Source organism: Grammomys surdaster, unplaced genomic scaffold (genome assembly GCF_004785775.1).
Source record: "Grammomys surdaster isolate TR1022 unplaced genomic scaffold, NIH_TR_1.0 125977, whole genome shotgun sequence".
Classification (NCBI taxonomy): domain Eukaryota; kingdom Metazoa; phylum Chordata; class Mammalia; order Rodentia; family Muridae; genus Grammomys; species Grammomys surdaster.
The window spans coordinates 1,390,517-1,406,328 of NW_021620793.1; the positions used below are offsets into that span (position 1 = coordinate 1,390,517).

At 51.4% G+C, this 15,812-nt stretch overlaps 1 protein-coding gene across 1 annotated transcript; it reads right to left on the reverse strand.

The window, feature by feature from the left end:
- Nucleotides 1-256: 256 nt before the first annotated feature.
- Padi6 (peptidyl arginine deiminase 6) lies at nt 257-15,101 on the reverse strand. The gene is made up of 16 exons (XM_028754037.1): nt 14,955-15,101; nt 14,299-14,476; nt 13,769-13,841; nt 12,439-12,506; nt 11,433-11,541; nt 10,049-10,174; nt 8,166-8,341; nt 7,839-7,942; nt 6,615-6,726; nt 5,362-5,469; nt 4,984-5,138; nt 4,055-4,211; nt 3,849-3,972; nt 2,576-2,646; nt 1,720-1,881; nt 257-703 (listed from the first exon to the last, which is right to left on the reverse strand). Exons 1-16 carry the CDS (start codon nt 15,044-15,046, stop codon nt 470-472), a joined length of 2,049 nt encoding a protein of 682 aa, XP_028609870.1. The 5' UTR covers nt 15,047-15,101; the 3' UTR covers nt 257-469.
- Nucleotides 15,102-15,812: the final 711 nt, after the last annotated feature.

A 15,812-nucleotide genomic window follows, 5' to 3' on the forward strand; every position in this document is an offset into this window, starting at 1 on the left:
GGCTGCTTGCCAGCAGGATGTCATCTCTGCTTAGACCCTGTCTGTAGGGACATTGGAGGTGACCCTTCCCCATCCTCCAACCTGGAGTGTAGCTTAGCCACTTCAGACCCAAAGCATTTTTAAAAAAGTGCAGCTATATGCTTTCCGTTATAAATTCAGAATCAATGGCCACTCGGGGTCCCGTCCTTCAATGTCTAGGGCCCATGCCCTCAGCAGCCCCTTCCGCAGAGTAAGGCAGCTAGCTCGCTGTAAGATGCATTCAGAACACCATGCTTTATTGGCTCTGGTAAGTTTGTTTACACAGCTCTCTCTTCCCCTTTCCCCTCCAGAGGTGTTAAGCTGGTAGATCTGAGAGTCCTCAACTCCCCAGCTGTCCCTTCAACCCAGTGCACCACCACCACTCACCCCCGCTACTCTATGGTAAAGGCCATCTACACTGGGGCAGACTGGCCACTCCGGGGTCCAGGGTTTATGGGGACATCTTCCACCACTTGAATGCAAATGGAGCCCGGTTTATGATGACACTGGAGCAGACGTCCCCCATGTTGGTCATATAGCAGTCAAAATCGTCAATGAAGGTGCACTTGAGACCCAGGGGCTCCAGTAATTCACACACTTTCTCTTCTAGGCAGCAGATTCCCTTGATCTGGGGCCCAAAGGGCTTGGGGATACCAAGGTTCTTGCCCAACACGATTGTCTGCAGCTGTTAGATTTAAGGTCAGGCAGCCGTTAGAGCTAGGACTAAGCCAAGAACAGTCCCAAAAGCTATTCTGCCCTTCCTGGTGAGTGGTGGGGGTTAGGGACATAAAAATTAGATACAGGCAAACCCCACCCATCACTCCCTAGGGTTGGCCAGACTGCTAAAGCCTGTGTCTATGTAGGCATCACTCATAGAAAAATCAGTCTCTGTGAAATCAATCTATTTGCTTAGCTTTCCAGTGTATGCCAATGTTTCTCGGCAAATCTGACCAGCAGCTAACCTTCTGGCCTTCTCTGTATACCCTATATCCCAGCTAGCAGTTAAGAATGCCCTCATGGGGCCGGGCGGTGGTGGCGCACGCCTTTAATCCCAGCACTTGGGAGGCAGAGGCAGGCGGATTTCTGAGTTCGAGGCCAGCCTGGTCTACAGAGTGAGTTCCAGGACAGCCAGGGCTATACAGAGAAACCCTGTCTCGAAAAAACAAAAAACAAAAAAAAACAAAAAAAAAAGAATGCCCTCATGGGGCTGAAGATGGCTCAGTGGTTAAGAGCACTGGCTGCTCCCAGCAACCCACATGGTGGCCCACAAGTGTCTGAAAACAGCTGGAGTTATGCTCATATACATAGAAATACTTTAAAAAAAAAAAAAAAAAGGTCCTTCCCAGGGCTGGAGAGATGGCTCAGCGGTTAAGTGCACTGACTGCTCTTCCAGAGGTCCCAAGTTCAATTCCCAGCAACCACATGGAGTCTCACGACCATCTGTAATGGGATCTGATGCCCTCTTCTGGCCTGGAGCTGTATATTACAGACATCAGCACTCAGTAAATAAATCTTTAAACAAAATAACAACGTACTCCCTAGCACTCAGCTTTGGAACTATGCGCATGAACCTTGGGGCTACATCCGGCCCCCATTTCAGGCCACACCCATCTGACACGATCTCGCACTATGGCCAGCAAAGCACCAAGCAGTATGGGCTAAGCAGATGTGTCTGAAGCAGATGTGACCAGCAAGGCTCACCATGTTAGGGAAGTACGGCCTGGCAAAGAGCTTCGAGGTCTGCTGGTCGGAGGGGACGTTTGTCAGCATCTCCAGGCAGAAGAGCTGTGGGACCATGATAATGTCCTTGTCCACCAATCCCAGCTCCTTCTTCAGGAGGGTGCGGTTCAGGCTGATGCACTTCTGCAGAACAGGAAGTGGGGAGGGACGGCTAGATTGGGAACAGATCACCAGGGATCAGCTCCAGCCTACACAGATCCAGAAAAGGTCCCAGAGAGCGTTCTGTTTGGCTCAAATCTTGTGAGCCAGGAGTCCTGCAGAGCTGTGGTAGCCTTCCCTTATAGCAGGCTAAGGTGAAGTGAATTCAGAGAAAAGGCTGGCATGCAAGAGGCCAGCATCCCTGACTAGTCTTTGCTGGACACCACTATCACCAAGGCGTCTTCATCCCTCGGATGAACAGGACAGGGGTTACATGGGCAGACTTGGGGCTGGGAGACAAACATCGGTCTCTGGACCTCGGGTTCTTCCTTTAGAGATCCAAAGCAGCCACTCACGCCTGCTCAATGCACCAGTGGACGCTTCCCCGCTGATGGCATCACCTTTGGCATCCAATTTCAGTTTGAAATAAGATCAAACCTCTGGATCCAAGGTTTACCTTGGCCCTATACCTGGCAGATGGCCCTGCAGAGGCCAGGGCACCACACATGGTGGTATAGTCTAAGGCTAGTAAGGACCCAATGAACAGGACCCCACTGCACCCCTGAAGTCCATATCTGGGGCTGGTGGCTGTCCCCACCCCCAGTAGGATTCAAAATCCTCTTCAAGTTCTACAGTGCCAGTGCCTTTGTGGGGACAGGCCTGCACCACAGGCTGTTACCTCAACATAGGTGTTCTGCTCTCGCAAACTCTTGTCAGCCAGGATTTGGGAAATGGTTTTGACCTCCCTCCCTGTGGAGAGAGAGACCGGGCAGATCAGTGACCAGCTTGACCCACAACTGGGTCTAGCACCTTACATCAGGTGCTGAGCATAGTACTCAACACCGGAAAGTCCAGACAGGGTTTACTGCTAATGATCTGGGCTCAAAGGAAGAAAGCTTAGAATACGTTAGGATGGCAACATCAGCCCCCACTCAGCTGGACAACTCAATCCTCTCTGCACAGCTGTATGGCGCTGCCACCTAAGTGGGTCAGGACTCTTCTACATGTATGTGGGCGTCAGCTCAAACTTTGTTCCTCGGGTGCCAGCTCAGAGGTGACATGCACAGTCTTTGCCTTCTGGTATGTCTCCCCATGACCTTCTGTTACTGCGACAAGAAGGGCATCCCTAGGCTCTGCCACAGACTGTTGCTCAGGAGCTGACAAGAGTAAATATGTCGAGTCTCTAACCCATGTCCAGAAAACCTCCTGATGTCCCACCTCTTTCTGGAGCAGGTTTTTGTCCCTCTGAGTTCCTATTACATCTCTGTCAGACATCCCAGGGCATACCTCCTCTGCCAGTCCCCTTGTGTTTAAAGGAATTATTCCCTTAAGGGAGACCCGGAAGTGCTAGTGCCACATACTAAGCCCAATGGGCCCTCTTGGAGGTCATACAACATCACCAAGCTGAGGCCAGTGGAGCCACCTTACTGTGGCCCATTGCTTTGGGTCTGCCTGGACAGTAGGGTACCCCCCCCACCCACCCACGGTGTAAAGTGTCCCAACAATGGACATCCCACCAGCTCTTAAGATTCTCTGCCCTCTCTACCATGGATGACAAATGCAGGTGCCACTGTAACAGTGCTTCTCAGCCTATGGGTTGCAACCAAAGGACACTGGAAAATACAGTAAAATTCATAACAGTAGCAAGATTAGTTATGAAGTAGCAGTGCAAATGATTTTATGGTCGGGGGTCACCACAACATGAGGAGCTGTATTAAAGGGTCTCACAGCCTTATGAAGGTTAAGAACCACTGCTCTAGAGAGTACTTACTACGTGGCCAGGCAGTGGTGGCATACACCTTTGATTCTCAGCACTTAGGAAGCAGAGACAGGTGGATCTGAGTTCAAGTCCAGCCTGGTCTACAGAGCAAGTTCCAGGACACCCAGGGCTGCACAGTGAGACCCTGTCTTGAGGGGTGGGGGAGGAAGTACTTAGGTGAGGGTCACCTTACCGTTAGAATGAAGCTGTTCTGTTTCGATGTCTTCAAACAAGGTCATGTCCCCATAGCCCTCCTTCTCCTTCTGTTCAAACAGCTCAAAGCAGGCACTGGGGCTTGCCAGCAGCAGGCGGAAGGCCTGGAAAAGGAGGCCATGGTCTGGGGGGGGGGGGTCCCTGGGGTCTCCAGCAGATGCACCCTCTCCGGGCCCTAACACCAACCTTCTGGTCATCGTTTCTAGCATCGACAGGGACAAAGCACATGAACTGATCCATGTGACCCGTCATCAGCCAATCCGAGAAGAGTTCCACAGGGGCCTGCACCTGCTGGGCATACACGAATTCTCGCAGGGTCTTGCTCATGTTCCGGCCCTCAGAGCTGGAAGGGAAGATGGAGATACCTTGGTGATGCCGACTGAGCTCTTCTTTGGTGGACTTCATTGGACCGCTCTTGCCAACGAACAGGGTGGCTTTAGAAAAGATTCCTTATTGTGGGCCAACGAACCAGCTAAGATAAATGCTTATCAAGCTCGGGGGCCCTCATAGTACAGGAAAAACTACTGAGAGTTGAGCTCAGCGTGTACTACGGTTCTCATCCACAGGAATAAAGCTTCAAAATGTGGGGGTGGCCTTTACTGTGTGACCTAGCCCAAGCCCGATCACGTGATCCTGATGTCCGAGCCCAGGGATACGGAGTTACACAGCTCCCACTCAACCCTCATTGTTTATGGGAGTCCTGTCTTCCTGGGCCAACAGCTCTGTTGGATTTAAACTAGAGAATCAGGGCTGGAGAGATGGCTCAGTGATTAAGAGCACTGACTGTCCCTCCAGAGGTCCCGAGTTCAATTCCAAGCCACCACTGGGTGGCTCACAACCATCTGTAGTGAGATTTGGCGCCCCCTTCTGGCCTGCAGGCATACATACAGGCAGAACACCCATATTCATAATGCCGTGTCCCATCCCTAGCTCCATCCTCAAGCCTGCTGCTTCTAACTTCAAGTGTTACACAAGCCAAAGGTTCAAGTGCCCTTCAGATTCAAGAAGGATGCAGAACAGATCTGCTTCGGGGGCATCCAAGAGTTACTGGAACCAGGGTGACAGTCTTTTTCCTTTAAGGCACCTGGGTCACCTGCCCTCTGGTCTCTGCTCACCTGGGGTAAAAGCTGCCACCAATGAGAATCCTTCCTAGTGGGTAGTCTTTGCCCTGAGCCTTGACAGGAGGAGATACCATCAGGTTTCCGATGGAATCCAGGCTTCCCACCCGGTGGTCCTCAGTTTGTTGGATCAAGTAGCCAACACCAGGGGTCTAGGAGGAGACCCGGCAGGGAAAGGGGCATTACCCAGGAGGGACTGGATCCGTCGCACCACTCTCCAGAGCATGCAAGTTTCCCCTCCCCATCAGATACCACCCGAGACTTCCTCCATGCCACACACACTCCTGCCCCCAGCCTCCCAGACATCCCAGCAACCATGACTCAACACCAGGCCTGAGAAGTTGACTGTATTCATAAGCTATCCCGGCTCCACACCAGCGAGTATTTTACGGGGAAATCGTCAAGATTGGAAACCCTCGGGGTATCAAGGATCAAGGACACGGTCTTGTGAGGAGCCTGAGTATAGCAGAAAGCCATCTCGTCCTGGGAGAGACAGAAAGACGGAAGTTAATTCTCTTCATCCACCACCACCGATTCCACGTCTGCTGCACGGCCCTCTGGGAGCAGCCGAAGACAATAGAAAAGTTTTTAGGCCAGCTCCTGCTCAGCCCTCAAAACTTTGCCCAGAGGCTTTGCTCAACTTGACATTCCAACCTTCTGGCTTAAGACGGAGACTCCATTGTCTCTCAAGCCACTGACAGGCCTGCCAGCTCTGTTGACAAACCAAGTCAATTGGTTTCTGGTATCTGCAGGCAAGCAGTCGCTATGAGCTCTGACCTGCCCTATGATACCTTCTAGCAGATCTCCCAAAACCAGAGTTTCTTGCATCTCAGCCAAGGACTTTGGGTGTGTGTGTGGGGGGGGGGCGTATAGACAGGGGAGGTCCTTTGAGAGCAAATCTCATGTAGCCTTTAAACTTGCTATCTCGCCAAGGCTGGCTTTGGATTCTTGATTCCCCCCCCCCCCCGAGTTTACACAGTGCTGGGGACTGAACTTGGGACTCTACGAGGCAAGCACTCTGAACTACATCCTTAGCCCCTGACCTCTCAAACTCTGGCTAGTACCTTTGAAGTGTCCCCCTCCTTGCTTGGAGTTCACTTCTATACTTTGCTGGAAGGGTCTTCTTAACCTACAGTGCGACTCCTGCCTGCCTCGGATTAACTCCTCGTTCCTCCATGTACACCCCGAATTGTAATCTCCATGTCAACAGCTTTACCGAAGAGCTGCTGCCCCCCGCAGCCCAGCCCAGCTGTGCCTGGCTTATGACCCATCAGAATGCCTCTTCAGCTACCCAAGTGACCTGATAAAGGCTATTATGTCTGTCTCTTTCTCTCAACACTCGGGCTCAGGCCTGACTGGAGTGAAGGCATCCGTCCTTATCTCTAGCCCCTGGTGAGTGTTCAGCTGTTCTCGGAGCAGAACGACCCTGTAGAACGGAAGCCAAGCCAGTCTGATCCCGATAGCCCACATACCCCGGCTCTAGCACCTGCAACAGAGCCCAGCTGTAATCTTGAAACATCTGGAATCTGGAAAGGGGCTAGACTCCAGATTATCCTTGACAAGCAAGCATGCCTTGGTGGTGATACACCAGCTCACTCTCAAGGTCATTCCAGGCGGGTGTCAGTTACCTGGAGCCACCTGCCCTGGCGGTTGGGGTCCTCATAGACGGATGCCACCTGCAAGTTGCTCTTCTCACTCAGCTTGACCACTGTGTCCACAAAGCCTTGCAGCTGTAGCTCCCTGCCACCACCGAGAAGCCCACTGTGATTTCTTTCTTTTTTTTTTTTTTTTTTTGGTTTTTTGAGACAGGGTTTCTCTGCGTAGCCCTGGCCATCCTGGAACTCACTCTGTAGACCAGGCTGGCCTCGAACTCAGAAATCCACCTGCCTCTGCCTCCCAAGTGCTGGGATTAAAGGCGTGCACCACCACTACCCGGCTTTTTTTTTGTTTTGTTTTGTTTTTCCACTGTGATTTCAAGGTCCTCAAAACAGTCATTCTCCCTTGTCCCGGGGGAAGGTGAGGGAAGGGGCCAAAGTGATGGAGCAACAACCTACCCCTTACTTCAGCATAGGTCACTGGCTTAGACTTCTTCTACCTAGACCATGCTGGTGGCTAGTGATCGTCCAACCCTGTTCACACCTTTTGATCACCTTTGTGCACGTCCTTTAGTCTACACTGGTATGGGCGTCTCTGCTCAAACTATTGAGTGACTGTTTGCTCCCTAAGGGACTACCAGAAACTAAGCAGCTCAAGATGGCCTATGAGGTCACCCTACGAGCGGTCACCCTACGAGCGGTCACCCTACGAGCGGTCACCCTACCTGTAGAGGTATGGGGACAGGTACACATCTGGAAATATGGGTCATTTGTTTTTTTAAAGAAAAGAGTTTTATCTGGAATTTTTTTTTTTTAGGAAAGTTTTCATTACTACATAATGACCTGGAACTTGCTATGGAGATTGGCCTGCCTCTTGTCTCCTGAGTGCTGGGATTCAAGGGGCTGGGGTTTCCATGCCTGGAAAAACTTGAGATTTTATATTTTCATACAGAGGACCAACACTCATGGATCCACAGAGGATGGCCATTCCTTGAGTACAAAGCGATATCTGAGGTTGATGTCAAGACATCCGAATTTACAAACTGGACCCTTAAGAGTTGACCGCACTCGTCAGTCACAACTGGGAAGTGTCCTAGTTGGGATTCTAGTCTAGGCCCAGGCTCAACATTGATGCTGACATCCTATGCAAGTCTCCAGAGACTGAACCTCCTACCTGGCTTGGGGGGGAGGAGGAGGAAGGAGGGAGGGGGAGATGCCAGTGATACACACTGCCCAGGTGGCTTCAGTCGCTCTTACCTGCACAGGTAAACCTCTAGAGGCAGCTGGGTGCTAGGCATGAAGATGTAAGGCGCCACCCGGAACACCACTGTATCTTTATAGAGCGGAGTCTCTGGGATCGACTGCAGTGGATGATGGGATTTCCATCACAACCTGGCCACTTTTCCCTTCGCGCCCCACTATGGTCTACAGCTGTTCATCTGAGCTCACCCCTGGAGCCCGCTGCCTTCCACAGCTTTCTATAACACCCCCAGCTGTGCTGAGAGCTATACACTCCTCAGTGTCCTGCCTAAGCACTGTGGCTCTCCCTCCACCAAGCCCAGGGACTCTGACCCAGTAGTGTACCTGACTGTGAGCCTTCTCTATTAGAGAGACAGAGAAGGAGATCAGGCCCGAGAAGCTGGCAGATGGGAACTCTGTGGCTTCTAAGTAGAAAGTCTCTTTCCCACGTCTCTCAGAGGTAGGCAGGATATGGACAGGTTTGTTAGGTCCTAATACCAGTTGATAGGCAGAGGCGCCTTCTAGGATAGATAAAAAAAGGGGTGACCAGCTGCTAAAGCTTCATGGTTGAGATCACGATTCCAACAGTTGATCACAGCAGACTTGTGATCCATCTTGACATGGGACCAGAGGTTGGAGCCGAGGGCTCGGGGACGGTCGGCTGTTAAGAGCCACTCCATACACCATCATACTACATGTGTTTGCATGTGTGCACACATGCAAGTGGAAGCCAGAAGTTGGCACAGGCGGCATCAAGCCACCACCTTATTTGGGACAAGGACAAGATCACGTTCACTGATTCAGCTAGAGTGGCCAATCAGCTTTAAAGATCCTGCCACCTACCTCCCCAGCTCTGGGGTTCCATCTTCCTCCCCAGCTCTGGAGTTCCAGATGCATGCCACACCTCACCTAGACTTCAGCGTGTACTGGGATCTGAGCTCTGCTAATTCATGTTACATGCCAAGTTGCTTTCCCGAGTTACCTCCCCAGCCTCAGCACCAACATGGCTTTGAAGGCTTATGACGGACACGTTGGGAGTCTGGACTCAGAACCCACACTCAAGTGTTGTGTTTGAAAGGCACTTGACCTTATAAACCTAACCTTGGGGAAGAATTCTAACCGAGCCCCTAAAGGTGACATACTTGGCATGCAGAGATGGCCTTTGGCAGCCATACCAGCATGTCAGCAGCCACTGTCGTGGGGATGGGAGGATGACCTCTCCCAATTTCTGGAGGGACCTAGAACTGTGGTGCCCTGCCCCAACTCATAAATGAAGCCTGTTTCAGTTTCTTAGGCCAAATGAGAAACCACAGAAGACACCTAAAAGGTTACTGACCATATATCAGGTGGTCTTTAGTAACTAGACTCCACACTGCTCGTTCTCATTGGAAACTCCCGATTACCCGAGAGTCAAGCAACGAAAGTTCTCTGGTGTCACCGTGACTACCTGAGGCCTTCTCATCACAGTCCTAGAGCAGTTATCAGGCCAGTGAGGGGAAGTCAAAGCCAGCAGCTCTCGGTCCACTACACTCAGTTTCCCAGGCCCTTCAATCAACCTGAACAGCAGACAGCACGTGCCACTTGCTTACTTGAGGGTGAGCAGGGTATGGGGTGCCACCTGGGATGGGCCATGACCACTGTCACTCTGCTGCCTTCTGAGCCACCAGATTCTGAAAACCTCACTCTAGCGAGGTCTTGACTAAGAAGGTGGTTTCAGGCTAGACAGGATGGTTCAGTGGTTAACACTGGCCATACCTTCCAGAGGACCCAAGGTTAAAAGTCCCAGCACATGCATAGATCACAGGCTCACAACCATCTAACCAGGAATCCCGCACCCTCTTCTGGGCCTAGAAGTGCCCCCACACACAGTACCTAGACAAGCAGGTAGGCAAAGATACCCACACACAAATTTAAGTTTGTTTTCAATGGATCTTCCTAGGAGGAGTTAACTTGGGGATATTATTTCTATAAGGTGTCCTATCGGCTCAAATGCGTTTTTTCTTTCCCAGCTATGAGAAACCTGAAGCTAGGCATCATTCAGATGGACTGGCTAACGCATATTGTGTATAAACTTACTCTCTGGTCAAGGTGGGAAATAGCCCTTGCAACACACATCTGGCTACACAGCCTGTGACCTGCGACTACAGCTTCTTCCGGGCACCCTATGAGAGGTACTATAGAGCCACCACCTGGCCAGCATGCTGAGGTAGAGTAGGGCAGGGACTTACTCGGAGACCAGTAGACTCTTGCCTTCTTTGCCTCTTCCTCAGAGGTATGTAGGAGCAAGTGGTAGTTCTGTAGGATGCTGGTGGGGCCCTCCACAGTTAGAGTCATCTGAGATAGGTTCTGAATTTCTGGGCCAAAGGACAGACACAGGCTGAGACAAGGCACCAGAATGGGACAAAGACTTCATGGTATTGAGTCTTGGTTGCCCAGGCTGGGATGACAGGTATGAGCTATCATCTGTCTTTAAGGCTTAGATGTCCTCTGCTCCAGGGACACTCCAAGGTCCCTAGCCTGCTCACTGGAGCAAGATTCCTGCCCCCTCCCCCACTCCACCTATGAAATCGGGAGTTCTTGTCACCTTGTGAGGTCAAACATCTCATCTTTACCTCTTAGGTGGCAGAATAAGGCTCGGCTGGGAAATGATGGCTTGTTATCCGACATTAAGACTTTGCCTAGGAACCGAGGACGTAGCTTGACTGGTAGTGGATTTGCCTAGCATGCACAGAGCCCTTGGGGTACAATCCCTCGCACTATATAAACTGGGTGTGGTCAAACACACCCTTTGTAATTCAAAAGGTAGATACAGAAGTTCAAGGCCAGCCTGGGCTACATGGAGACCACCGTCTCAAACACACATGTGTCAGAGCAGAAAGTTGGTTCAGTGGCTAAGAGCATTGGCTGCTCTTCCAAAGGATCTGGGTTTGGCTCCCAGCATCCACTTCACATAGCTTACAACCAACTCAATTCCAGTTCCAGGAGCTCTGCTATTCTGACCTCAGGGTCTCCAATACACACAATGGTCACGTAAACTCACGTACACACACACACACGTAATCAATAATTGTGTTTGCTTGGTTTTTTGGGGGTGGGTTGGGGGAGTGCAGTTCTTCAGACAGGATTTCTGTGTAGCCCTGGCTGTCTTCAAACCTGTTTTGCAGACCAGGCTGGCCTTGAACTTGGAAATCTCCCTGCCTCTGCCTCCCAAGGGCTGGGACTAAAGGCGTGCGCTACCAACTGCCCGGCTATGAACAGTGCTCGTAAAAAGCTACACACACATCTTTGTATGAAGCCATACAGGCTCTCACTACACAGCTTCAAGGCATAAAACCCTTAGATAGGCCAGTAAAGGCTTTCATGCAAAGTCTTAATGTCAGATAGCAAACCATTTCCAGGCTGAGCCTTATTTTGCCACCTGGGAGGCAGAGATGAGGTATTTGACCTCATAAGGTGGTGAGACTCTCAAGTCTCTAGATGAAGCAGGGGAACCTCCTCAGACGCAAATGTTCTAGAGAGCAATGGTGATCCCCAAGGAAATCAGCTGTGACCTGTGTGTGTGTCAAGGGGTAGCCAGAGCCCAGAGAAATGGAGGACGTCAAGGGTGCATACCTTTGGGACCCTCCTGAATGCTGGACTGTTCAGTCTGGTCTGTGGCACCAGGATTACAATTCACAAGCAGGATGGCTCCCCAGCCGTTCAGACCCCACATCCACATTTTCTGCAAATTACAGGGACATTGAGGTAAGAAAGACAAGCCAACCCTCTGCTTCTCCTAATCAGAAGCTTTGTCATCCCAGGCCCTGGGGACCCAGGGACACAGATTGAGAAAGATAACCTGTGGAGAAAGAAAGCTACTGGATGGATGAAGGGTCAAATAAAAGGTAACCGCTGCCATTTTGTTTCTGGAATGCGGGGACAGAGGCATGCTGCAAGAGTCATGTCCCATCCAAGGTCCAGAGATGGCAGCTGACGGCTAGAGCCAACTACATAACCAAGCCAGTGCCTCTGGACAGCTGGCTATTGTGGTTTTGTTTCGAGTCAGTCTGGCTATGGAAAAGCCTGGGATGGCATTAAACTCATCCTCCTGAATCAGTCATCCAGGTACTGGGATGACAGCTGCCATCACAGCTGGCTCCATTTTGTTTTGAGACAGAATCTACTGGATAGCCCAAGGGGGCTTGGAATTCCCCATGTATCTCTGAGAATGGTCTTCGAACCCCAATCTTCTAGCTTCTACTTCTGGGACGCTGGGGTTAAAAGGAACACATACCATACACACCAGGCTAGGTGCACATGCATGCACACACCACACCTTGCTAGGCAGGCAGACAGACATACACCACACACACACACACACACAGCTTGCTAGGTACGTGTATGAGAGTGCACACACACTTCCTTGCTAGCATGCAGGCATACACGCACACACGCACACACCCCTTGCTAGGTACACACAACCTGGCTGTTTTTCACTAGATCAGAAGTTTACTTCACTGACCTTGCTTTGTGGTATATATAGTGGGGAGACTTGGACACCCCAAAAGTCAGATAAACATGGGCTGGGGCTCAGGGACAGCTCCCCTGGATCCTGGCCCCTCCCTTGAGGCAGCCTTACCTTAGCTTGCTTGTCACTTGGCATGTCCAGTTGTCCATCTCGATACATGTCTGCCTCCAGGGAAACCTCTGAAAGGAAAGAGGAGGCTCTCAGATGCCCGACTGCTATCAGGGCCCAGAAGCTCTGGCGTCCTTCACAGGGCGAGCTCAGCCTAACACGGTTGGTAGAAAGCCTAATGCAGTATCTTAATGTCAAGCATTGGGCTGGAGAGATGGCTCAGTGGTCAAGAGCATTGACTGCTCTTCCAAAAGTCCCGAGTTCAATTCCCAGCAACCACATGGTTGCCCTCTGAAGACAGTGACAGTGTACTCATATACATAAAATAAACAATTCTTTAAAAAAAAAAAAGTGCAGCCGGGCGGTGGTGGCACACGCCTTTAATCCCAGCACTTGAGAGGCAGAGGCAGGTGGATTTCTGAGTTCGAGGCCAGCCTGGTCTACAGAATGAGTTCCAGGACAGCCAGGGCTACACAGAGAAACCCTGTCTCAAAAAACAAAAAACAAAAAACAAAACAAAGAAAAGTGCAGCATCTGTGCCTACAAGATCTGTGCTGCAGACTATGCAATTGACTCAGTAAGTCACACTAAAGTAACTTCAATTTCTGACAGGGTTTTTGTGTAGTTCTGGGGTCCTAGAACTCACTTTGTAGACCAGGCTGCCCTAAAACACGATCTGCCTTGCCTGGGCCTCCCAGGTGCTTTGACTAAAGGCATGGACCACTACAGCCTAGCAAAAATAAATGTACAATTTTATGTTGTGATGTAGCTATAGCTGTACTGGGCCACAGGTTGGACACTCTTGGTTAGAGGCAGTGTCTTCAGAGGCTTGCCTATCCTCATAAGTCAGGAAGGGAGCCATCCACAGTGGCTACCCAATTCTTACAAAGGAGTTTTGAGACGGGGCTGGAGAGAGAGAGAGTTCAGCCGTTAGCTCTTACTGCTCTCTCCCAGAGGAGCCAAGTTCCGTTCCCAGCATGCGTTAGCATGTGTCTCGAAACTCCAGTCCCAGGGCATCTGATGTCCTCCCCCTGGCTTCATGCACGCTCGCACAGAGAGTCAGACTTCCTTAGATCCTGCTACGTGCAAATGTACAACGAGATAATGTAGTCAACTGGACCAGACCCGTCAGCAACTGAGAGCGAGGAAGTGGGACAGGGAACTCAAATTCTGGTTGTTTCCAAATGACTGAACTTCAAGGAAGAGATGCGTGGATACCTTGAGGCCAATAGGAGGCATCTTACACACAAGGAGCCTCTCCTTGGCTTCACAACACCTGCCCTGCTCTCCAGAGAACGCTGGGTGGGCTTCAGCTCCTAGAGGAAAGCCTTACCAATGCCAGTGAGAAGCAGCACAGCTGTCGCTGTAGGGCTCTCTTTGTCAGGACAGTAGTAGGAGACCAGCACCTGTGGAGACAGCCCGGAGCCATAGACTGGGTGTAAGCGTGTGAGCCTGGCCTTGTGTTCCAGCACCTAAGCTTCCAGTGACTCACTGTGAGCTGACCCCGGGGCCATAACCACTTGGAACTTTAAAGTGACCATCTTGCCAGGTGGTTCACCCTTTTAATCCCGGTCTTCAGAAGGCAGGGGCAGGAGGATCTTTGAGTTCGAGGCCAGCCTGGTTTACAGAGCAAGTTCCAGGACAGCCAGGGCTACACAGAAAACCCGTCTCAGAAAAAACAAACATAGCGTCTCACTAAAGCTGTTCGCTCTGGCTTGGAGGTTGCTCTGTAGCTCAGGGCAAGACCTTGAGCTGCTGGCCCTCCTCCTGGTTAACTGGGCTTAGTAGGTATGCACCACTCAGCTCAGTTTACAGCGTTGGTTCTGGTAGGGAAAGGCTACCCCTCTCCCCTCCAGGGCTCACCTTGTCTTCGTCGACAGTGGGGCTGGATGACACCATCCTCACCAATGCCTCTGTGGACTGGTTAATTGACCGCCAGACTACAGCATCGTCATTCCCATAAATGACTGTGCTGGAGAGGTGGATCAAGACCCTGGGGGAGCCACGGATGGTGAAGGTCTCACACTTCTCCGGTGCACACCTGGTTCGTAGGAGACAGTAGCCATTAGGAGATTCACCAGCCTAGGAGGCAGCAGGATTCGAGGATAGCCCTGCAATCCACATCCATTTTACAGGGATTGAGGAAAGTAGTCAGTGAAGTTTGGGGCGGGGCCCTAAGGTCTTCAGCCTCTCTCTCTTACCATCTCAATCCCCGGGACGTCCACTCTTCCTCTGATATTTCCAGCCCCAGCCTCCCGCTCCCCCAATGCCTCACATTTTATGGAGTGAGCAAATGCCAGAACCCTCACCTACTCAGGGACACCTTTAAAGCTATCGGGGATCTTGCAAGAAGCAGAGAAAACTGTAGGTCAGCATCCTGCACTAGGGTGGAGGGACCCTCAGAGCAAACTAGATTTCCTTGGGGCCAGTAAGTTCAGCTGAGAGCGCTAACCTCAGACTCCTGAACTGTCCCCAGACCTCCCTTTACAGTTACCCCTACAGACACCCACAAGCCTCACCTACTGATGTTCAAGGTCATTTCCATGCCCACCATGCAGATGGCATGGGTGGGGCTGTCCAGAGACAGGCTGAGAGTATTCTGAAAAGACATGGCGGGGCGCACCAAGCTAGTCACAGTAGGATGCAGCCCTGACCTACCAGAATAACTGCCTCACAGCTCTGGGGCCTCCTGGCCTTCCTCTTTAGTAGGGGTAAGGACCACCCCAGTCCGCCCCCTTGTTAAGGGGTCACAGGTGAGCCTGCTTTTCTCCATGGTAGCTCTGGGAGGAGGAGGGGGAATGGAGAAGGGGAAGGGAGAGACCCTTTCACTCAGCATCAATGGTTAAGCAGCTGCTGCCTGTGGACCCTGCAGCCCAGGGAGATTGGTGCTTAACGGCTCGGAGCTCTGCCCTTCCACTGGTCCGGGTGCTACATCTCAAGATTGTGGGGGAGTCTTGGTTCTAGAACAGTAGCTCTCAGCTTGTTTTGGCCTCAAGGTGGGGGTGGACATCACACATCAGATATCCTGCATATCAGACACTTAGGATTTGTAACAGTGAAATCAGAGTTATGAGGTAGCAACGGAATAAGCTTATGGTCAGGGCATAGAGAACTGTATTAAAGGGTCACAGCATTAAAAAGGCTGAGAACCACTGTTCTAGGACGTGTGCTACTCGGCAGCTCCGGAGGGGGGTGCTTGGCAAAGTGCTATGCTCACAGATGTGTCAGGAAGCTGGTTAGCTCTGCAATTCCCTGGTCCTGGCAGACAATCTGTACCCTTTCCCAGGTAATAACAATAAGTCACTCACTCACAGCTGTGTCGCTTGTTAGCATCGGGGTGGGTGGGATGGGGTGGGGGTGGGGGTGGTGGTGGGGGA

Excerpts from the sequence above, each read along its gene's own strand:
- Padi6 (XM_028754037.1), bottom strand. The coding sequence starts at position 15,046 with ATGTCTTTTCAGAATACTCTCAGCCTGTCTCTGGACAGCCCCACCCAT. Across the intron at positions 2,647-3,848 it reads AGAACAGCTTCATTCTAACG|GGAGGGAGGTCAAAACCATT; the intron begins GTAAGGTGACCC and ends CTCTCTCCACAG. Across the intron at positions 1,882-2,575 it reads AGCAGAACACCTATGTTGAG|AAGTGCATCAGCCTGAACCG; the intron begins GTAACAGCCTGT and ends CCTGTTCTGCAG.